We start from the raw sequence: 24,075 nt of genomic DNA on the forward strand, positions 1-24,075 counted from the left end.
CCTACCTGTATGACGGCCTACTTAGACATTCCAAAACACGTTCTATTCAAATTCATTCAGGGACCTTAAGTTTATTTTGACAGAATTAAATACTCCATAAATATGTTTAATAATTTCAAAATTCGATTTAGTAAAATAACAAATCATAGCAGTGCATCCAGACGAAGTGTCTTTGTCAACAATGAATAAAGCTTAGGAAAATCTTCTTCACGAAGCCAAAAACATTTTATCCAAACCTCACAGTCAACCTAATTTCTTAAATCGAAGTTTGTATATAAGGTAACCTTAATAATAATAAAAGAAAACAATTGGTTTATATCAAGGCTCTGAAACCTTAGTTCGACGTTGCTGTAAATCAATAAAATAAAATGGATTCATTGTACTACAGACTCCCTAACATAGCGCTATGGACCGGGTGAAAGTGTGTATTAATCCCTAATTAAATATTTTTCGAACTAAAATTTCACCGAGGCAAATATAAACCCCATAACTAAAAAAAAAGAAATCGTAGGATTTAGAATATATGTTTGCCATAATTAAGATTAAACTGTTATATGTTTACATTTTTAGACATTATAATTTCCAAAACAAATCAAAACCAATACTTTAAACTATTGCGGACGTTAAATTTCATAAGAGTATCAATTCAAGTTGTTTCGATGAGATTCGATAAATTCCTGCTTTCTTCAATTAAATTCTGATTCACCAAATCACACTCAACACATTACTATTAGCAAAATAATGCGTATCACTTACATATAATGGAGATCCATAAATTTGAGTTTAAATTGTATGCAATAATCAATAAAATGTATAATTCTTAACATAGCTTAGTTGTAAAAATTATCAAAACTGTGAAATGTATTTAGTTAGACAGCAGATACTGTTATCGATAAGTGGTAATCGATTTAACAACATCAACTGGAAACTGACTGGTCGATGGGTATATGTTTTTGGATCATTTTGGCCGTGCATAATATGTATGTTGGTTTCAAAGTACCAAAACAACATAACACATACGGTATGGCACTCACATTAAAACGGGTACAGCGCAATCTATTCCAAATTTACCTGTTGTAGTTATTGTAACTTGTGTTCTGGGTGCACAAAATCGTACTAATCAGATACCAAGAATTATTTCTGTCTTCTGCGTCGCTGCGCTGTTGAGGGGTGTATGTGTATCCACTGCTAGTGATGAGACGGTTGTTGATGATGATTTTAGTGATGATCTTACTTGTTGGGCTATTGCTGTCGTTGTTGATGATGATCTTCGCTGATGGGCTTTTGCTGTTGATGATGGTCTTTGCTGATGGGCTATTGCCGTTGATGATGGTCTTTGCTGATGGGCTATTGCTGTTGTTGTTGATGATGATGAAATTAGATGGGCATTGGTGGTTATTTTGTTTGAAGCTGGTGTACTATTGGTGTGTTTGGTGGCTTTTGGTAATTAGGATTATGTTGCTGACTGTCAGAGATGAGCTGTTGGATTTCCCCAGACTATTACTAGTGGTACTGCAGCTCTTTTTTAATGGACGTGTATGATGAACCTTTCATGGTTATGATGACTGTTGGCGATTGATGGTGGCTATTGTGGTAGTTTTGTTAGCTGTCAGTGATGAGCAATTAGATTCTGCCGGTCAATGTTTTTCCTCTATTTGATGGCTATCGGCTGTTGGATTCCTGCATACCAATGGGGTTTTCCTTGTTGGGTGGCTATCAGAGATGCGCTGCTGACTACTTGTTAACAGCAGCAGGTATTCTCAACGTACCAATCGAATTTTTGTGACACTGCACTTGTGGCTGGTGGTTTTGCCACGTTCCCCTCGTTGTGGGCTGACTAAAAGTTTACCAATCAGTGATGGCTTTAACTCAATATGTCTTTTTTTCCCTTACCGTGTCGACTGGAAAAGCTGTGTTTAAAACAAAGGCCTCACAAAATATAGCCAAACAAAAAAATTGCCAATTATTTTTCCAATATGGAGGACTTGAGCCTGCCACGTCGACACTCAACCGGAAAAGAACATTTCTCGACGAAACGCCATTTTATATATCGATCAAACTTCGTTAAGTCGAGCTCATAAACTGCTACCAACTTCTGTTAAGCATTATAATTATCTTTCCATCTAATTTATCTATAATTTGTAGATGGCGCTAATCGGTACACACACCAAAACCTGGTGGTTTTGTTTTATCATATCAGCAAACCTAGTTTGCTGATATGATAAAGTTTAATCGTTATAGCAACGAAAATACTTTCATCACCTCTTCATGCCTTTAGATCCTTTGCATGGAAAACTCCTTGTGGTTTACCTTGTAAACTCTCAACTTCATACAGGTTTTGACCAACCTTTCGAACAATACGACATTTAATAAATTTCTTGCACAGCTTAGCTGAAACTTGTTTCGAAAAATCTGATAGTTGAAAATTGCGTCGAAACACTTCTTGTCCCACAAGGAAATTCGCAATTCTACTCTTGAAGTTGTATCTTTTAGCATTGGCTTCATAAGTTTTATGTAAGTTTTGCTTGACATTGTCCCTAACTATTTCTAAGAATTCTTGCCGATTCTCGATTCGATTTTCGGGATCTTCCAAAAGATTTAAATTACGGGCTAGCTTGTATGCCGAAGCATGCGTAATCATGTTATTTCCGAATAAAACAAAGTAAGGCGAAGCTCCAATTGCTGAATGGACAGCTGAACGGAGAGCACACTCGATCTCACAAAGATGTAGATCCCAATCCTGTTGGTTATCCTTTAAATATGATCGAATCGCGGCTAAAACTGACTGATTTACGCGTTCTGACGCATTTGCCTGAGGCGCGTAAAAGCCTGTTCTCAAATGTTCAATGCCAAACGTCTTCATTAAATCTTCAAATTGCTTGCTTACAAACTGAACTCCATTGTCCGATATAAGTGTCTCTGGACAACCAAATTTATAAAATATTTCCCGAATAAGAAAATCAACTACATTTCTAGAAGTAGCTTTTGCCATCGGCTTTAGAAAAACAAATTTCGAAAAGTAATCAAGAACAATGAATATAAAACAATTTCCCTTCCTTGATCTGGTGTATGGGCCTAAAAAGTCTATGTAAATTCTCTGAAAAGGTCGACATACATCAGGTTCACGCCCCATCGGTGGCTTAAGTATTATATTCGAAGGTTTCGATTCCTTGCAAATGTCACATCGGTTAATGAAATCACGAACTTGTACGCCCAGATGCGGCCAGTAAAAATACTCCCGTATTCTACGAATAGTTTTCCCAATACCCCCATGAGACATAGTCGGTGGTTCATGTGCATTCCTGATCAAACTTTCCGTTAACTCTGCAGGAACCCAGAGTTTCCAAGCATGTTCCTTCTCGGGCACGTTGCCGGTATACGGTACTGTCCTCTTATAAACAAAACGGCCCACAACTCTAAGATCAGGCAACAAATTTTCCTGAGACAGGACGGTCTCAATTAACTTCTGATACTCTTCTGACTCAAATGCCTTGGACTTCAAATCGATTAATGTATTAGGATCCACCTCCAGAGAATCTAGCGCGTATCTGGATAAGCTATCCGGAACCACGTTTTGTGTCCCTTTTCTGTGACGAATTTCAAATGTAAACGATTGAAGCCGCAGGCTCCACCTGGCTAAACGTCCGCTTAAATCGCGTTGTGACATAAGCCACTTAAGACTACTGTGATCGGTGATCACCACAAAACTCATCAATTCTATGTAAGGTCTGAAACGTTTAATAGCAAGAACTACCGCCAGACATTCACGTTCCGTTACTGAATAATTTCGTTGTGCAGTCGTCAATTTCCTGGAGAAATACGCGATAGGGTGTTCGCCTCCTTCATCATCTTCCTGAAATATGACCGCCCCTACACCTACATCGGATGCGTCACATTGTACATAGAACGTCTTACTAAAATCCGGATTAGAAAGTACTGGACTAGCTGTCAAACACTGTTTAAGTTTATCAAACGCAACCTTTGCCTCATCAGAGAACACAAATTTTCTACCTTTCTTTAAAGATTCACTAATAGGTGCGGAAATGGTGGCATAATCATGAATGAAGCGCCTGTACCATCCTGCGGTACCTAAAAAGCTTCTAACCTGCTTCGCGGTAGTCGGGTATTCAAACTTTTCTATTGCCTTAATTTTCTCTGGATCCGGTCTAAGTAAACCCTCGCCTACAACAAAACCTAAGTACTTTAACTCCTTACAACAGAATTTAGACTTCGCGACATTGATCGTAAGACCTGCAAGTTCCAAACACTTCGCGACTTCTCTCAAAACACCGATGTGTTCTGCAAATCCAGCAGATACCACCAGCAAATCGTCAAGATAGACAAAAACCTTTTCCCTTAACCGAGCAGGAATGACCTTGTCCATTAAACGGCATAACCTTTGGGCGGCATTGCACAGCCCGAAAGGCATGACAGTGAAATGGTACAAGGGTCGTCCTGCCACGGTAAAGGCTGTTTTCTCTCTAGATGATTCTGCCAGGGGTATCTGCCTGAACACATCTTTGAGATCAATGCTCGAGATAAAATGAGTGTCGCCCAAACGACTTAACAAACCCTCAATATGAGGAAGAGGATAGGCGTCCTTCACCGTCAGGTCATTGAGCCTACGCGCATCTAAACAAAGTCTAACTTTTTCCCCTTTCTGAACCATTGTAATCCTATTATTCCATGGGCTCTCGCTTGGCTCAATGACCCCCAGTGAAAGCATCCTATCCAATTCCCCATAAATAAGTTTTTGTACGGCCGGAGAAATCGGAAAGTGTTTTTCCTTAATCGGAACTGCATTACCGGTATCTATAACGTGGGTCTCTAAAGTAGTTTTGCCTAAGCCTTTTCGAGTAAAACACGGAAATAAGGATACAACATTGTCCAATACTAATCTTTGATCATTGTCCAGGGTATGCATTCTAGGATAAACTTCCTCGGATTCTTCCCCACAAACTGATAAACCATTAACCTCAAATTTAATCATGTCGAACGATTTCATAAAATCAACACCTAAAAATAGTGGTAACTTCAGCGATGGTACCAGGTAAAAATCTATCGGCAAAGATTTCCTGTTAAAGTTAATCACGGTTCTAACGCGACCTATAACTGGGTTCATTCGCCCATCGGCTGTACTAATTTGCGCCCTATACGGATATATGACAAGTTTGGCCTTCTCCACGAAATCTAAACAACACAGTCCTAAACACGAAACTGTGGCACCACTGTCTAATAGGCCCTGAATGGTAATGCCATTTATTTCAAGGTTAGCGTATATTCGAGAATCCGGACCTTCACTGATACTAGCCGCTGCTATACTCATTCGCGTTTGCTGACGCCTCTTATACCTTTGTCTCGTTTTCTGAATTCTTGGAGATGGTTCATTAAATATTCTTGCCCGTACTTGTTCGTATTCTTGTAATCGTATATGCCATGGTTTGTGAATTACATGAAAATGGTCTGATTCATGATTGTTGGATTGTACAGAAATATCTGAATTCGTACCATTTCCAAAAGTGGAAGAAAGTTGGTCCGTCCTTGAAAGAATCTTGATCTTACTTTTATCAAACGAATCATTTACTAAATTCTCTACTGTTGGTTCATTGGATGATTCTGGGCTGGTTTCTGAGAACGAGCCTCCGCCCCAGATTGAGGTCCGTTCGTACTCCGGTTTTTTTCTCGACATACAGGACACGTTGGAGTAACTACATCGTCTAGACCGCATTTATAACAAAATCTCCTCCATCTCTGTTCCTTACATTCAATAAAAGTATGGCCTTCAACTTTGCAATTCCAGCAAATTAATTTCCTTCCCTTCATAGCGTCTATTTCTAAAATATCCTGTTGCTCAGTAGGTTCAAAATCAAACTCATGTACATTTTTAGGTGGATAACGAGCTGTATTGGAATTTCGCTGATGATTTATCATGTTCTCAGCTCTCCTAGCCTCTGCTCTAAAGTGATCTAAACCATAGGGTCTAACAGCAAATAAAAGTTGCATCATAGATGGCTTCAAATTATTTTTCATGATATCAACCAAATCCTGTTCATTAATCGGATGGCGCTGTTGATTTCTCAAATGTAAAACTGCGCTACAAAATTCATCAAATGGTTCATTACTAAGTTGTTTTCTCTCTAAAATTTTTCTTTGTATATCAAAATCACTTTCAAATCGATGGAAATTCCTAACCAAAGCATCCCTAACACTACTCCAATCTGTTATGTTGTTACTCATTCGCCTATAATCCCAAAACCAATCTAACGCTGCACCAGACAAAAAGAGATGAAAATTCCTAAGCACTTCCGTCCAAGAACAATTATAATCCGCCCGTAAGGTCTCAACTCTAAACACAAAGTCCTCAACACTAGGTGTCTTCACTGTCCCGTCAAATTTCAGTCCCCACTTATCTATCCGACGACAATTTTCTATCATGGGTTCCTGTCGATAAAGCAGTTCATCCTGACCACGAAACATTTCTGAACATTGGTTCCCAAAATTTGACTTATTCGGACGATCAAAAAGCGGATGGCCATGGTTCGCATCAAAATTCTTATTACGCATCCCTTGTGTATTCTGGTGGTCATCATAAAAAACATTAAGACGATTTCGATCATAAGTATCCACATTTGGATTCCCACCCATTTGGCCTGTTCGATTATACGAACTCCTTGTAACACAAGCCTGTGCAATAGGTGGTGGTGGTACATTTAAATTAGGCAATGACATTTGACTACGTTCCTGATTTGCGAAACTTGATTTATTCAATTGAACCGACTTTTGTGGGTTATTACCAGACCTAATCTGAGACATTTGAGGATCCTGCCCATTTGATATTCCCTGATCCGAATTAGAACGATCGGCGAAAGAGTCAGAATCAACCTGATTCATGTTGGCGTATTGTTGTGATAAACTATTGATAGTGGCTCGAACAATTGTCGGTATCAAACCTTCCATTGCTTTTACCAACTCAATTTGTCTTAAGCCCTCCCGAGCAATTTCAGTCTCATCGGCACCCTGAGGCTGTCTACTTTGTCGATAACCCTGTACTATGGTACGTGCCGCTTCGCTAGAAAAATCTGCAGTGTTCAAAGATGTATTTGGACTTAGACATGAATTTCGTTGACGTTCGTCAAAACCTTGCAACTCGGAACCGGATGACATAGTACTGTTATTTATTTGAGTTGACGTTATAGACTGGCCTATTGCCGCGGTTGTACTGGTATTTGTAGTAGCCGTAGCTATGGTTGTCGTATTATGGTCTGTTTGTGGCATTTCCAGTTTAGCCTTAGAACGTGTTAGCATTTGATGTATCTTATAAAGATGACAATGAATATGTAATAAATCCTAGGTGGTATCAATGACGTTCCTTAAATCGCAAATGTAACCGAAAATGGTCAACAACAATCAATCTCTGTCGCAATTGGGTAATGATAAATAGTCCGATCGGTGGTGAATGGTCTGTATGAAAAATCCCAGCAGAGTAAAAAAAAAGAAAGAGAGAAAGACCTGATAGGCTCTCCAGGCCTGGTAACTCACTCCTAAAGTCCCACTAGAGTAAGTCCGGTACGGATGGATGCTTGTAGCTAATCAGAATCCTCCCAAAACATTCTCGAGGTTCGATTCAGTATATCTTAGACTAGAGTCGAACTGCTAGTAGAAGCTATACCGGGGAATCGATGATCAAACTACAACCAAACATACGGAACATGGCCACTAAGGCACGAGCCAGCGAAGGCTGCCCCGAATTATAAATCTCTACAGACCTTAAGGTTCCAGACTCAACCTCGAGTTGAATGCGATCCAGTCTGTCAAAAAAATATAATTCGGCTGTGTACACCCTGTGTGTACGTGAATAAAAACCATATAACGAGAACCGATGGCGGATAGAATGACCAGGTCAAACCCCTACCCCGTGAACTCGGCTGAAAGAGAAGCCCGAAAACTGCAAGCGGTAGTTTGAGCCTAAAAACTCCTACTCCGTTTTCGTTCTCACCTTTCAAATAAACTATCTTCAGTCTATTACTGAAAACCCAAAAAAAAATAACTTAGATAGAATCAAGAGACGTATTCCCATGTATGGTAACGAATCTTTTAACCAAATCAGAAAGGTTTCACTTTGAAATCGATTTCTTTCAAAGAGAATAGTAGAAAAATGTCAAACAAAACTCAACCAAAACAAAATTATATAAAGATGAAACCAAAATAATAAAATAAATTAACCAAACAAAAAAAATAAAAAAAAATAAAATTAAAAAAATGTTTACCTTGATGTGTTCATAGTAGGTTCGGTATTTGGTACGTGAAATAAATTTCAAAATAAGATAAATACAGATTGGCGAAACTGTGAATTTTTCTTGAGAGAGGGAAAACAAAAGTCTAACATCTTGAATGTATGAAATATACTCCCTTGCCGTAAAAATAATGTCGCTTCAAGTGATGAAACATTAGCTCTAACTTGGACTAACACTAATTAAGCGGACTGTATCGGAGACCAAGAAAACGTCGCAATTAGTTTGTCTGCTTATCAGACCGCTAAGACTGACTGCAATCTTGACTCACATGTACTTTACTGTTTACATTGCATAGCTTTGGCTTAACCCATGCCTAAACTGACTAATGAAACAGAAAAACACACTATCCGGAATTTCACACTTGTATTGACTAGTTCTTCACAAAAATGTTATTCCAAACTGTTTCTCACTGCCCTTCAAAATCCATAGGTTAGAATTCCAAATATTAGGATTCCTAATTTCAAAATTTTACAATTTAAGATTTCGATTTCGTAAATTCCAAAAAAAATGATGCTGAAACTGAAAACTAAATTTCGGAAATGTAAATTCTGTAAATTTGCAGTTAAAACAACTGATGTTCTTAAAATCTGAATTTCGAGAATTAGTATTGTAAAAATTTTGGAAAACTGGCATTTTCTAACAGGAAAAAATGTGGAATTTACTAAAAAAAATTGGAAAATTTTGGATTATGGAATTTCCCGAAACAAAATTAGATCCTGGCCCCACGTTGGGCGCCATTTCATATTATCTGTCACGATTCAACTATCCATGGGACGGTTGTCCAATTTGCACCACTACACTGGCAACTTGTCGATTTGTGCACGGCTAAGGCTCGTCGGGCTTGGGCGGGTGTACGTTGTAGGCAAATCGGATGGAAACCGGGGATAATAAAAGTTATTTGTACCAGTGTAACCAAAACTTAGACTAAAAGTCTTCACAAAAAAAATAAAAAAAGAGCCAGGAACAATTCGCGTCAGATCTGTGGTGATATGATTGAAGACAGAGGGAAATGGTGTAATTTTCCGGCCTAAACCCACCCACGGTCATTCACCTATGACCTACCATGGTAACACTTGGGCCTAATTGACTATGGTTACCCCTAACACCTTTTATTTCACGACCAAATACCTACCTGTATGACGGCCTACTTAGACATTCCAAAACACGTTCTATTCAAATTCATTCAGGGACCTTAAGTTTATTTTGACAGAATTAAATACTCCATAAATATGTTTAATAATTTCAAAATTCGATTTAGTAAAATAACAAATCATAGCAGTGCATCCAGACGAAGTGTCTTTGTCAACAATGAATAAAGCTTAGGAAAATCTTCTTCACGAAGCCAAAAACATTTTATCCAAACCTCACAGTCAACCTAATTTCTTAAATCGAAGTTTGTATATAAGGTAACCTTAATAATAATAAAAGAAAACAATTGGTTTATATCAAGGCTCTGAAACCTTAGTTCGACGTTGCTGTAAATCAATAAAATAAAATGGATTCATTGTACTACAGACTCCCTAACATAGCGCTATGGACCGGGTGAAAGTGTGTATTAATCCCTAATTAAATATTTTTCGAACTAAAATTTCACCGAGGCAAATATAAACCCCATAACTAAAAAAAAAGAAATCGTAGGATTTAGAATATATGTTTGCCATAATTAAGATTAAACTGTTATATGTTTACATTTTTAGATTAACAAATCAAAACCAATACTTTAAACTATTGCGGACGTTAAATTTCATAAGAGTATCAATTCAAGTTGTTTCGATGAGATTCGATAAATTCCTGCTTTCTTCAATTAAATTCTGATTCACCAAATCACACTCAACACATTACTATTAGCAAAATAATGCGTATCACTTACATATAATGGAGATCCATAAATTTGAGTTTAAATTGTATGCAATAATCAATAAAATGTATAATTCTTAACATAGCTTAGTTGTAAAAATTATCAAAACTGTGAAATGTATTTAGTTAGACAGCAGATACTGTTATCGATAAGTGGTAATCGATTTAACAACATCAACTGGAAACTGACTGGTCGATGGGTATATGTTTTTGGATCATTTTGGCCGTGCATAATATGTATGTTGGTTTCAAAGTACCAAAACAACATAACACATACGGTATGGCACTCACATTAAAACGGGTACAGCGCAATCTATTCCAAATTTACCTGTTGTAGTTATTGTAACTTGTGTTCTGGGTGCACAAAATCGTACTAATCAGATACCAAGAATTATTTCTGTCTTCTGCGTCGCTGCGCTGTTGAGGGGTGTATGTGTATCCACTGCTAGTGATGAGACGGTTGTTGATGATGATTTTAGTGATGATCTTACTTGTTGGGCTATTGCTGTCGTTGTTGATGATGATCTTCGCTGATGGGCTTTTGCTGTTGATGATGGTCTTTGCTGATGGGCTATTGCCGTTGATGATGGTCTTTGCTGATGGGCTATTGCTGTTGTTGTTGATGATGATGAAATTAGATGGGCATTGGTGGTTATTTTGTTTGAAGCTGGTGTACTATTGGTGTGTTTGGTGGCTTTTGGTAATTAGGATTATGTTGCTGACTGTCAGAGATGAGCTGTTGGATTTCCCCAGACTATTACTAGTGGTACTGCAGCTCTTTTTTAATGGACGTGTATGATGAACCTTTCATGGTTATGATGACTGTTGGCGATTGATGGTGGCTATTGTGGTAGTTTTGTTAGCTGTCAGTGATGAGCAATTAGATTCTGCCGGTCAATGTTTTTCCTCTATTTGATGGCTATCGGCTGTTGGATTCCTGCATACCAATGGGGTTTTCCTTGTTGGGTGGCTATCAGAGATGCGCTGCTGACTACTTGTTAACAGCAGCAGGTATTCTCAACGTACCAATCGAATTTTTGTGACACTGCACTTGTGGCTGGTGGTTTTGCCACGTTCCCCTCGTTGTGGGCTGACTAAAAGTTTACCAATCAGTGATGGCTTTAACTCAATATGTCTTTTTTTCCCTTACCGTGTCGACTGGAAAAGCTGTGTTTAAAACAAAGGCCTCACAAAATATAGCCAAACAAAAAAATTGCCAATTATTTTTCCAATATGGAGGACTTGAGCCTGCCACGTCGACACTCAACCGGAAAAGAACATTTCTCGACGAAACGCCATTTTATATATCGATCAAACTTCGTTAAGTCGAGCTCATAAACTGCTACCAACTTCTGTTAAGCATTATAATTATCTTTCCATCTAATTTATCTATAATTTGTAGATGGCGCTAATCGGTACAAATTAATTAGTTATAGCAATATTTTTGCTTATTTGATTTGCATTTATATATTCTACACTTTTTTAAAAATTCAGTCATATTGTTCTTTAATTAAATAGTAAATTTATTTTAGATTTTATATAATTAATTAGTTATAGAGGCAATGCGCTATTATTGGCCTTTCTGGCTTATTGTATTGTCGTAAATAAATAAAAAAAAAACACTTTATATTAGAGAAATGCGTCTTCTATGCCAAGCAACATTTGCATTCGTATTTGAAAGACATGAAATCTTTGATCTCACGACAATATTTTTATTTTTAGTGTACACACGTAAACTTTTTGAAGGGTTTTACAAGGACCCAAAAACTTGCAAACTTAGAGGAAAACACATCAGCTTATACGCAAAGAAAAATTATGTTTATATCTTTATATGTTCAAAAGTTGCAAGTTTGGACCGTTGTGCAGCAGCCGATTTCTTATTTGAAATGTTTTTTTTATGCTATGCATAATTTGTATTTTGTTACTTTCTGTATACATTTATGTATAATTTTTGTTTTCATTTACCAGAAAAGTTAAACACTTGTCTTAAGTAAACTTCCATAGAAGTGAAAAAGCCAAATAGCACAAGGTCAAATCCCACTGAAAATTAATTTCATTGTCTTTCTATTGATTTTCTATTCTTTTTGATGACACTTTTTCACTTAAGGCGGCCAATCGGAATATTTTCTAAGACTTGGCCAAAAGAAGTTCATTGGAAGTGGAAAAAATGAACGGATGGTGTCTGAAATGCTGAAAGAGAAAAGTGTGTGACACAACTTTCAATTTTAATTTGCTGGGTAGTCCGATATTCCCCATTTGCAACACCTGGCGAGCCATTGATATAAGAAACTTATGCATATTTGATTCTTGTCGATATATTCATCGAATTTAAATTCGAAAGTGGTGGCGTTTTATTGTACGCCACTGCATTTTAATCTCATCTTCGGTTTTTGGACAGTGTGACGTACATATGTGTAATGCGGTACTTGTCACAGATTTTTAACTCGGTATCATTGGGGGACAAGCACAATGACATTACACATTATGATACTATCGAAGAATCGTATAGTAGTTGAATGACCATTAAACCCAGCGTCGTTGAACGGGAGAATAATGACAAAACTGATAAAATTAACTCATCCGACAATCCATCAAATAATTTCAGAAATTATTTCTGTATTTTATGTGATATTCATGCTGAATAGCATTACTAACTTTGTTTCCGCATCAGAAGATCTGTGTCAGACTTTTTCTATTGTTATTAAATGTCACTTATCTATATGTTTAGAGAAGGTTTAAACTATCATGACTATGACATAAAAGTAAGGGTTTGTTGTTGAAATTTAGACCATACCGTGGCAAACATGTACAACGTTGCGTGTCCGGTAAACGAAATAATCTGGCCTTTCGTAAAGTTCTTCAATTCAGAAGATTGACGGATTACCTCATTAATGTTTTTTCGATAGACATATAAAAAGATATCTTTGAATTAATGATGGAGCTGGGAAAATTTTAATGATAGCAATTTTTACCACATACATTTCCAAGCATATATGTTTTTCCAAGAAATATACAAAAATAAATCGTCATTGTAAATCCAAAAACGTTTAAATATACTTGTAGATATATTTCGCATTTATTTTGTCATTTTATTGCATAAAATGCAGCCAGAAACTACAAAGAGAGCTGCACTTTCGAGGGAAGAAACTACAAATTCAAAGAAGCAGACCGGACGAACTTTATATGAGGAATATTACAGTCAACACAATATCTAGTTTTGGACAAATCGAATCAATTCTCTCTGGAATCTAAGTAGGACCTTTCTGGACAAAACGAATATATTAGAAAATGATAAGCCATACATTTACGAGTTTTAGAATGCATACAAAGTTAGTATCCCACAAACACATACATACCCGGACGAAAAAGGCTGTTTTTTAATATGTTTGGGAGTAAAAATTATATGTTTGGAATTCAATTTTTAGCACATTACTTTTAAATGCAACCATATAATGTTCATGAACTAGTATAACATGTTGGGGCAAATATGTTAGAACAAATATGTGTTTGGGACATTTCATTTCATTTTCTTAAAAATGTCTCTGGATCAGGGATCCGGAGCGGAGCGGAGCGTGGAGCGGAGCGGAGCAAGCCCTTTTTTGGCCGGAGCGGGAGCGGAGCGGGAGCGGCATTTCTAAAATCCGGAGCGGAGCGGTTTCCAAATGAAAAACCGCTCCGCTCCGAATAAAATATTACTTGAATGAAATGTGTAACTTTGAAATTACACTGTGTAGGTAATTTCAAATTTAGCTAGTACTTAGCGTAGTGTGAGTAAACGTTTAAAATGTACGATATGTATTTTTGTACGTACGTACATTGGGGAAAACACAACGTGTTTTTTAGTAATTGTTTTCAAAAACGGCAAATGTCAAAATATATATCTAGTATGTGTTGTAAAAGCAACAACAGTACTTTCGATCAATTTCATCCCGTATTACTACAAAGATGTTTGTAATGAACGTCAAATAAATGCAATTAAACGATCTTATTTATATTTAATTTTTTAGTTTTCTACACTGAAAAAAATATTGTCGTGAAGTCAAAGATTCCATGTCCTTAGAATAAGAATGCAAATGTGCTTAACATGGAAGACGCATTTCTCTAAAATAAAGTTTTTTTCTTGTCCAAAAGGCAATAAACTTTTGAATGAAGTTGTAATGTCCTTATAATTAAGTGATTTTACTTAAATATGTGTATCATAACATGAAAGATAAAATTTTTGAGGTAAGGTCAACGTGACTTTAATAATTAAGAAAAATTCTTTAAAATTAATAAAATTGTCTTTAAATTTGTTTCCTTTTTGCATCTTGCCTACAAAGCAAAAAATCGTTAAAAAATAAGACATGTTTTTCAACACTTTATTTTAAAGACGCTTTTTACTTGAAACATAGCATAATTTCTACTGGAAGTCGAGTCTTAATATGGAAAAAAATAACTCATTAACTCGTTTTTAAAGGATTTTGAAAACAACTGACGAAAAAAAATCTAAAAAAATGAAAAATTAACATTTGCTTCCCAGAAGCAAGTACATAACCCCCAAATTTAGAAGAGAATTACGTCTGTAAAGTATCCTTACTTGTATTCTCCGCTTCTTTGGCTCGGAATTAATACCCAAACTGTTAAAGTAAAGACAAGATCTTTGGAACCGGGCATGCTTTTTTTCATTCACATTTGCTTTACTATTGTACTATATCCTAGCATTCTCTGATATTAGTTCTCGAAAATTTAATTAAAATTATGGATAGTTTCAATTTTGGTTGAAAAATGTGCGCATATACATTTATTATACAATAAAGGGGAAAAAGCGAAATTAGGTAACACTAGATCTGAGTAAGAATATTCGTAGGTATACCACGGACTGATGTCGATGGAGGTTGTTGCAAACATAAACATACACACACACATTACAAATATAACAAAACCTCTTCTCTACGTCTGTTGCAAAACAAAAAAAAAACTTTCGGAGAGTAGTTACTTCTACTCTGTGTATAGACTTTCAATTCCAATCAGCGTTGCCGTTTTGGTCCGATCGGACCAAAATTGGTCCAAAAGATTTCTAATTTTTAAATTTGGTCCGATGGTCAGACCAAACAGAATTTGGTCCATTTTGGTCCATTTTCATAAATTTGGTTTCTATCACATATTAAATAGTAGATGGTGCACCGCAAAGAATATTGTCGGGAGGCCAAATATTTCACATGCTTAAAACACGAATATGAATTTTGCTTAGAATAGAAGACGTATTTCTCTGAAAAAAAGTTTTTCCTTGTCTAAAAGTCTCTAAACTTTTCAATGAAGTCTGTTTGTACTTATAGCTAAATGATTCGACATAAAAATGTGTATCCTAACATGAATGCAAATTTCGTTTTAATGAAGTCAAAATGGATTTAATATTTCTGAAAAAATTTTCAAAATTAATAAAATATTTCAGCACATTGTTTAAAGTCATTATACCCTAAACCACATAGTGGTTAGGGTATAATAAGTTTGATCTGCCAAAAAATGTGCCTACAAGAAATATTGATTTTAGACCATAAAATATATACCGATCGACTCAGAATCACCTCCTGAGTCGATCTAGCTCTTGGCGTCCGTCCGTCCATCCGTCCGTCTGTCAATGTATTTGTTGTTCACAGGATTTCGGTCGCAATTATTAACCGATTTTGATGAAATTTGGTACAGGGAGTTTTTTTGGGCACAAGGACGAACGTTATTGAATTTGGAAGAAATCGGATCAAATTTAGATATAGCTCCCATATATATGTATTGCCCGATTTCGACGAATGGGGTCACGTTGCACTTTTTTTACTAACCGATCGTCGTCAAATTTAGCACAAAATAATCTTCTGTATCACCCTTTAAGTCTGAAAATTTCATCGAAATCAGTTCAGATTTAGATATAGGTCCCATATATATGTATCGCCCGATTTTGTCAAATTAGGTCATAAAACCCTTATTTATCAACCGATCTTACTCAAAGTTGGCGAAATGTAATCTTCTATAGCACTAACTATATGTGCAATAAATCATCGAAATCGGTTCAGATTTAGCTATAGCTCCCATATATGTACCGCCCGATTTTTCTAAATAAAATAAAACTCAATTGAACAAATAATACAATGTTTGTACTATAATTTTCTCGAAGAGGAGCGGAGCGATTTTTTTTTTTCTCGGAGCGGAGCGAGGAGCGGAGCGGTTTTTTTTTCTCCGGAGCGGGAGCGGAGCGGAGCGAAAAAAATGGACCGCTCCGGATCCCTGCTCTGGATACAAACACATATTAATTTACAAATTTCATATAAATATATACATGTTTAAAAACGTCAGATAGAGCGATAGAGATAATAGAGAAAAATAATGACGGTGAGATAGATAACGAAAGACTACAAAATAACACAGTGAGAGGATCAAATGCGAGCAAATTGTGTTCTACTTGAGAGACATATTTTGTTGTGGATAAATGTGCTGGCATTCATTTTGGTATGTGTCTTCTCTGTGGCCAGAAGTCGTCGGCGTAATCCAAGTCCTCCAGTTGCTGATTGATTCTCCATTGTATCCATCTATTCTGGACACTTATCTTAGTCATTATTTCGTCCAGGGTCGTCCCAAACAAATTTTTCGAAATCGATGAATGTAAGACATGTTAGGTTAAAGTGGCAGCCCGATTAAATTTCAGGCTCACTTAGACTATTCAGTCCATTGTGATAAATGTAAGACATACCTTGCCGATAAATTTGTTACAATGTTCTGAACTGACATTTAAGTCTATTTTGAAATATTCGGCATTCAACTCCGGGTGCTTTATTGTTTTCGAGTTGTTTGAAAGAACAGGCACACAGTGCTTCGAAAGCGGAAAAAGTATTGGTTTTTGAAGTAATATTTGTAAAAGTACCACCAAGATGGTCAAAAAGGGAAAACAATTAATTTTTCACCTGTTTTCCAAACTCTTGCACAAATTACGCTACTTTTTCAAAGTTAGCAAAATTTTAATTTTTTGAATAAATAACTAATAACAAATACAAAACAAATTTCATTCAGAGTTATATTTTTTGTGGTAAGTCCTCAAAGTACCATCAAGATGGTCAAAAAGGGAAAAAAATTTAAATGTTCACTTGTTTTACAAACTTTTACAAAAATGACGCTACTTTTTCAAAAGTATTTATTTTTTGAATTGTGTTAGTATTCAATTCAAAATTATAAAATAAAAACATTTTTAGCAAATTTTATACTCTAGATGATTTTTGGCATTGCTCCCATTTACTACTAGTATAGAAAAGAACAACAACTTATGATTACTTTACCTTAAAGTGAAGCATTCGAATTAATAATACATTACATTACAGCTTCAGTTTCAGCCAAAAACGTCCGTATCTGTCGCTCTATAATTTGTAGTATGCATTATGAATAATCTCAAGGAATCTTCACGTTCAATACTAGCTAAAGTTCCAATAGTTATGGCAGATGGCTATTAAAATATTAGTCAATAATTGTAATCAATTGAAATTGATCAAAAACGTCCAATATTATGGTATTTAGTCAAGCCGCATGAATTTTGGCACGACGAAAAATTATTAAGCATCGAAGCAGACGCTCTCATGTATATGGAGTTTTCCCCTGTAATTTATATTTTATTTATTCATCGGGCATATGCTGTAAGGCACACTTTGTTGTATTTCTATAAATCAACGTTACGATTGTTTCCATATAATTATTTTCTCCATGTCTTAACATGGCGCCTAAAAGCATACACTATCTTTATTGTTATTATTATTATTATGAAAATACATACAGATTAATGCCCATATTCATAATAATTTACTGACAGTTTATCGAACTAATTTGTATGGTAATAGTAGGTTTAAAGTTTACGTTAACTTTTATGAATATGGGGGTAAAACAGAACCCTTTGGGTAGTTTCTTTCCAAGGCATTAACGAATAACGATTAATCGGTTAAGCATGCCCATTTGATTAATAGAAAATTTTAAGGAATACATTTTCCTTCTTCAGTTTTCCTACGTAACTGCCTCAAAAATTTTGCTTGCTATGATAGGCACGTCTTTATCCTCAACTATAGGTTAGGTTAGGTGGCAGCCCGATGTATCACGCTCACTTAGACTATTCAGTCCATTGTGATACCACATTGGTGAACTTCTCTCTTATCACTGAGTGCTGCCCGATTCCATGTTAAGCTCAATGACAAGGGACCTCCTTTTTATAGCCGAGTCCGAACGGCGTTCCACATTGCAGTGAAACCACTTAGAGAAGCTTTGAAACCCTCAGAAATGTCACCAGCATTACTGAGGTGGGATAATCTACCGCTGAAAAATTTTTTGGTGTTCGGTCGAAGCAGGAATCGAACCCACGAACTTGTGTATGCAAGGCGGGCATGCTAACCATTGCACCACGGTGGCTCCTCAACTATAAGACAAATCACTATACAGGAATTATCAATTGTGCACTCTACTTTCCTTTGTAAGTGTGTGCCTTATTATTAATTTGACATTTTTGAAACACACCAACATAACAATTACTTTCTACGCAAAGTGCGTGCAAGGGCCAATCGAAACAAACTAGACTTTATACAATCAAAGACATCTGATGACACAACCGTACAATGACAAAGTAGTGTCTTTTATCTAATTCACATACAATGTGCATAAGAAATTCAAAGTATTGACTGTTTTTTGAATTTTTTACCAAGATAAAAATATTAAGAGTCTGGTTAAATGTTCTTTGAAATCTACACACTCACCTTCTTTCAAATCATAAAACTCCATTACGAAATCTTCATTGCTTAACAATGCTTCGGCCAAATCCAAATCGTTGTGTTTAAATTCCAAATCATCCTCAGAAATTATTATTAAGTCTAGAAATCAAAAACTTTTATATGTATATGTTCGTACGTCTTATGATTTTTATGTATACATACCGTTTACAAAATCATCGTTTGATGTTAGCCAATTCTCACCAAGATCTTCACATATACTCGGCAACAACTCGCCGTTGTGAGGCGAGATTGGTTCCAATTTGGTTTCCCAATGCAGATCCTGTGGCAAGGCAAGTGATTCCATGGTTGTCATTTTGTTGATGTCCGTCGATGGCATGGTCAGTTAAATGGGAATATGTTCCGGGTATTGATGATAATAAAAGATGTGAATGTAAGAGGTGTTGTCCTAAGAACACGCTTTTCGAATATGTGGGAGCCATGGCGGCTCTAAAATAAAAAGAAACAAATAGTTTGCATATTTAATCAAAAAAATATTAAATGCCTCAAATACTGAATGATCTATAAGTGTATGTCTAAACCTCATCGCTATACCCAAACTTTTAGAACAATCAGGATTTTTTAACGAACTGTCCCATCGTCCAATTTCCCGCCCCATCCGACCATGAGGGCCTCGTCCCCAAGACGTACGGAGAGCGTACACACCATGATCCGGACCATGGCGGGGTGGAGGCAGAGGGAGCTAACTAGCTACAGAGAAGGACTCATCAGCCGGATATATTAAAACACAAGATCAAATATTAGGTTATTCAATAAAACTAATGTATTAGTTATCCAAATATGCTAAAATTCTAGACTTCATCATATCAATACTAAAGTTAGTGTCAACTAGATGATAGATTGCATTAAAAATAATGCACATCCTACGAATAGGCTCCAAAGAAGCATAATTCGAACGTTGAAAATCAATGTAAAGAAACTGGTAATTCCTATATGCCGTAAAAGGAACATTTATCCTAATCCTAGATATCAATTCCGAGCATGGAATATCCCCACTAACTAACCTATACATCATCATGGAGCTCAACATCGTCCGTCGGCTCCTAAGAGTAGGCAAATTAATCAGCCTCAATGTAGAAGTGTATGAAGGAAGAACAAAATCACTGTTTCAATGAAGATGTCTCAAAGCGAACAACAAGAACTGCTTGTGAACCGATTCTATCCTATCAATGTAAACTTCATACTGAGGATCCCACACGATAGAACCATATTCTAGAATGGGTCTAACAAGGGCAGTAAAAAGTCTCTTTGTAACATAAACGTCCGAAAACTCCTTCGCCCAACGCTTTATGAATCCTAGAACCCCATACGCCTTACTCACCATCGAATCAATATGGCCATTAAAATTAAGCCTACGATCCATAACAATGCCAAGATCAACAAAAGAATCAACCTCTTCCAATAACGAGCCCCGTCTACTATACCGAACATCAATAGGCCTAGACCTAAAGAATCGCATAAGCTTGCATTTCCTCAAGTTCAAATCCATCAGATTTACCCTACACCAATCATCAAAGCTATCCAAATCACCTTGTAATAAATGCACCTGACCAGAAGTATCAAACGAGGAGAATAACTTAGCATACATCAAAATCCTAGAGTTAACTACGGACTGAGGTAAATCGTTTATAAATAACAAAAATAAGACAGTAACAATAAGGATGAACCATAAACATTAAGTTTCCTAATTTTAGTGCCAACCATAACTCTTAAAAAATATTGAAAGAAATTTCGTGTGAAGTTTTTCAATTTCCATTCGTTTTGTTTTGTTCTTTAAGCATTGTTGTTGTTTTTTTTTTTTTTATTTCAGCTTAAAACCATACATTGACTGAACTACAAGTGTAGCTTAACCAACAGAGGAAAAGAATGTTTGTCAAATTTATTTGGGCAAAGCCCTATAGACTGCAAGATGGTTGGATGGACGGACGTTTCGGAATTACCACATTCGACATCAGCATCCTCTACTTGCAGCAAAACTATCAACCAATTATCAGAATAAATTCAGGCACTTCATTAAACCCAACAATGAACCACACTTGAACCTTCTTGGTTAAGCTACACTTGTAGTTTAGTCAAGTATGGTTTTAAGCTGAAATAAAAAAAACAACAATGCTTAAAGAACAAAACCAACAATAACATAACAAAACGAATGGAAAAAGAAGAGGAAGCACGCTCAAAATAAACCCAGCCAACTGAACTCAAATCGATGATTTGACAGTGGCATAGGAAAAAGAGATATGTTTGTTTCGAATTTATTTCGGCATAAACCGACTTCATACAAAACTTTTTTCGGATGGTTCAAGTGTGGTTCATTGTTGGGTTTAATGAACTGCCTTAATTTATTCTGATAATTGGTTGATAGTTTTGCTGCAAGTAGAGGATGCTGATGAGGAATGCGGTAATTGCGAAACATGCGTCCATCCAACCATCTTGCAGTCTATAGGGCTTTGCCCAAATAAATTTTCAATTTATTCGCACAACATACGACAAAACCTTTACACAAAAAAAATAATTTGTTCATTCAATCACGAAATTAATAGATCCAATCAATTTTTAATTAAAATGTCTTCAATCACAGAAATGATAGTACACAGAAAAAAATTTCACGAAAATTTTTCCAATTAAAATTTTAATTGAGTTTTAAAACATATTCAATAAATAATTTAATTGATTAAACAAATGTTTTAATTGAAACAAAAATCAATCACAAAAATTAATAGTATCAATTAATTTTTTAATTGGATCAATTAATTTTTTAATTGGATCAATTAATTTTTTAATTGACCTTCAATTAATTTTTTAATTAATACTATCATTTCTGTGATTGAAGATATTTCAATTAAAAAATTAATTGGATCAATTAATTTCGTGATTGAATCGGAAAAAAATTTTTTGTGTATCAATTAAAAAATTAATTGAAAGCCGTTTCAAAAATTAATTGATCCAATTAAAAAATTAATTGATACCATTAATTTTTGTGATTGATTTTTGTTTCAATTAAAAATTTGTTCGATCAATTAAATTAATTGAATACTTTTTAAAACTCAATTAAGACTTTAATTGGAAAATTGTTCGTAAAACTTTTTTCTGTGTTGAGAGACTTTTTATGGAAGCACGTTATTTTATTAATAGCAGCAAACGGAAAACAATTTCAAATAACATACATACGTTAGTTAAATCGGCAAACCTTTTTTTCTAAATGAAATACTGCTAACAAACGTCTTTGCAAAAATTTTTCACTAACATCATCGTTGAAACAGCAAACTACACCAGTTATAATAGAAAACATTTTTTCATTTCCATTTCACCAAGGTATATTTAAGAAGGTACTTTCAGTATTACAGAAACAACAATGTCAGCCGCCATATTACCACTTTAAATTTCAGTCAAATTGAAGAGAAACAAAAGGAAATGTATTCATGTGTGCTTCGAAATATGGGGAAATATGCTACGGTTCGCAAGAATAATTGAAGTAATTCTTACCATCAATTATGAGGACCATTTCGATGCCTTCATTCCAGAGTACGCTAAGTCGACTTAGCATGTTTTGATGGAATTTGTTTCTTTGTATTCGGATTGATGTGACTTGAGTCCTGTCAAAAGCCCGAATTTATCGGACACTTCTATCAAAAGTTATGGTAAAAATTGTACTTAGCCTGCCACTAAAGTTTTAAAAAATGTCCATTCCAAAAAGGATTATGTGTAGTTAGTACTGTTTAGAACATAACTGTAAAATATTTTTCAAAACTAAGTAAACATAGCATTCTTTAGAATGGACATTTATTTTTGATATGCTTTCTAAGTCTATTTAGCATACACATGGTACATTTTAGTGTGTCGCTATGTTCACTTAGCATATAATTCCCCGATTAAACAAAAACATTTCGTAAACTTAGAGCATTTTAGATTTGAGAAAGTTGCCAACGTATGAAGTATAGTTTTTTTGTGAATTTATAGAAATTTGATACGTTTGAGTATTAATTGGCTCTAATAAATCTAAAGTTATACTCCTCAAAAATCTGTATCTTAAAATTTAATTAAAATTTAACACAAATTTATTAAATGAAAAGTTACTATGCAAAATTTGCTAAGTAATTTAAAAAAAATTAGTAAACGCAAAAAACGTTTGGGAAACGTGTACGGAAACGCTTTTCTATTGTTAGGATTTTTTGAATTTCTTCGAAAATTTCACTTTTATTTTATTAAAAAAATTTTATTTTTGCAATACAAAAAAGCACTGTTCTTTTCTGACTTTATGTTAAGTCTTTTGTAAGACACATTTTGAAGTTTCATAGTAAAAATTTAATATAGTAATTGTAATGTCGAACATCTTTTCGGAAGGAAAATTAGGCAATTAGCCAGGAAAGAAAATTTATTTTGAGTTAGACTTTTGAAACCATAAGATGCTATATGTACTTAGACGACCAATGTCAGAAAAAAATTCCGATAAAATTATGATAAGTCCACTTAGATTAACAACGCAAAAAGCTTTGTTCATTCTAAAGTGGTCTGAGGCATATTTAGCCACGTTCTATTATCATCACTATTTGGAATTCGTACATTCTAAAAAAATCTAAAATAAATACGATTTTATCACCGAAAAAAATTAATTTCTATCTTATACGGTTTTTGAGAAATTCCAAATAAACTTTGAACCTGTCTCCTGTAAAATTCACTTTTTAGACTTAGCGTACTCTTGAATGTAGACAACGTTTACATAAATGTATATACTTTTCTTCCATATAAATTTCTTTACAGCAAAAAGCAAATGGGAAACGATATTTGTTGGTGCAAAATTTCGTAGTATTATTATACCCTCCACCATAGGATGGGGGTATATTAACTTTGTCATTCCGTTTGTAACACATCGAAATATTGCTCTAAGACCCCATAAAGTATATATATTCTGGGTCGTGGTGAAATTCTGAGTCGATCTGAGCATGTCCGTCCGTCCGTCTGTTGAAATCACGCTAACTTCCGAACGAAACAAGCTATCGACTTGAAACTTGGCACAAGTAGTTGTTATTGATGTAGGTCGGATGGTATTGAAAATGGGCCACATCGGTCCACTTTTACGTATAGCCCCCATATAAACGGACCCCCAAATTTGGCTTGCGATTGCTCTAAGAGAAGCAAATTTC

At 35.4% G+C, this 24,075-nt stretch overlaps 1 protein-coding gene and 1 long non-coding RNA gene across 2 annotated transcripts in view; one reads left to right on the forward strand and one right to left on the reverse strand.

The window, feature by feature from the left end:
• The window catches only part of crc (bZIP transcription factor crc), a 102,307-nt gene that overhangs the window by 62,785 nt on the left and 15,447 nt on the right, over nucleotides 1–24,075 (reverse strand). The window contains exons 2-3 of the mRNA XM_075295414.1: nucleotides 19,079–19,363; nucleotides 18,902–19,015 (exon numbers count right to left, since the gene is read on the reverse strand). Of these exons, the coding sequence (XP_075151529.1) occupies nucleotides 18,902–19,015; nucleotides 19,079–19,253 (289 nt within the window). The 5' untranslated portion in view covers nucleotides 19,254–19,363. The remainder of the gene's footprint in view (nucleotides 1–18,901; nucleotides 19,016–19,078; nucleotides 19,364–24,075) is intronic.
• The window catches only part of LOC142225611 (uncharacterized), a 318,712-nt gene that overhangs the window by 37,140 nt on the left and 257,497 nt on the right, over nucleotides 1–24,075 (forward strand). The gene's annotated exons all lie outside the window — the stretch shown is intronic.

Source organism: Haematobia irritans, chromosome 2 (assembly GCF_050003625.1).
Source record: "Haematobia irritans isolate KBUSLIRL chromosome 2, ASM5000362v1, whole genome shotgun sequence".
NCBI classification, from domain to species: Eukaryota; Metazoa; Arthropoda; class Insecta; order Diptera; family Muscidae; genus Haematobia; species Haematobia irritans.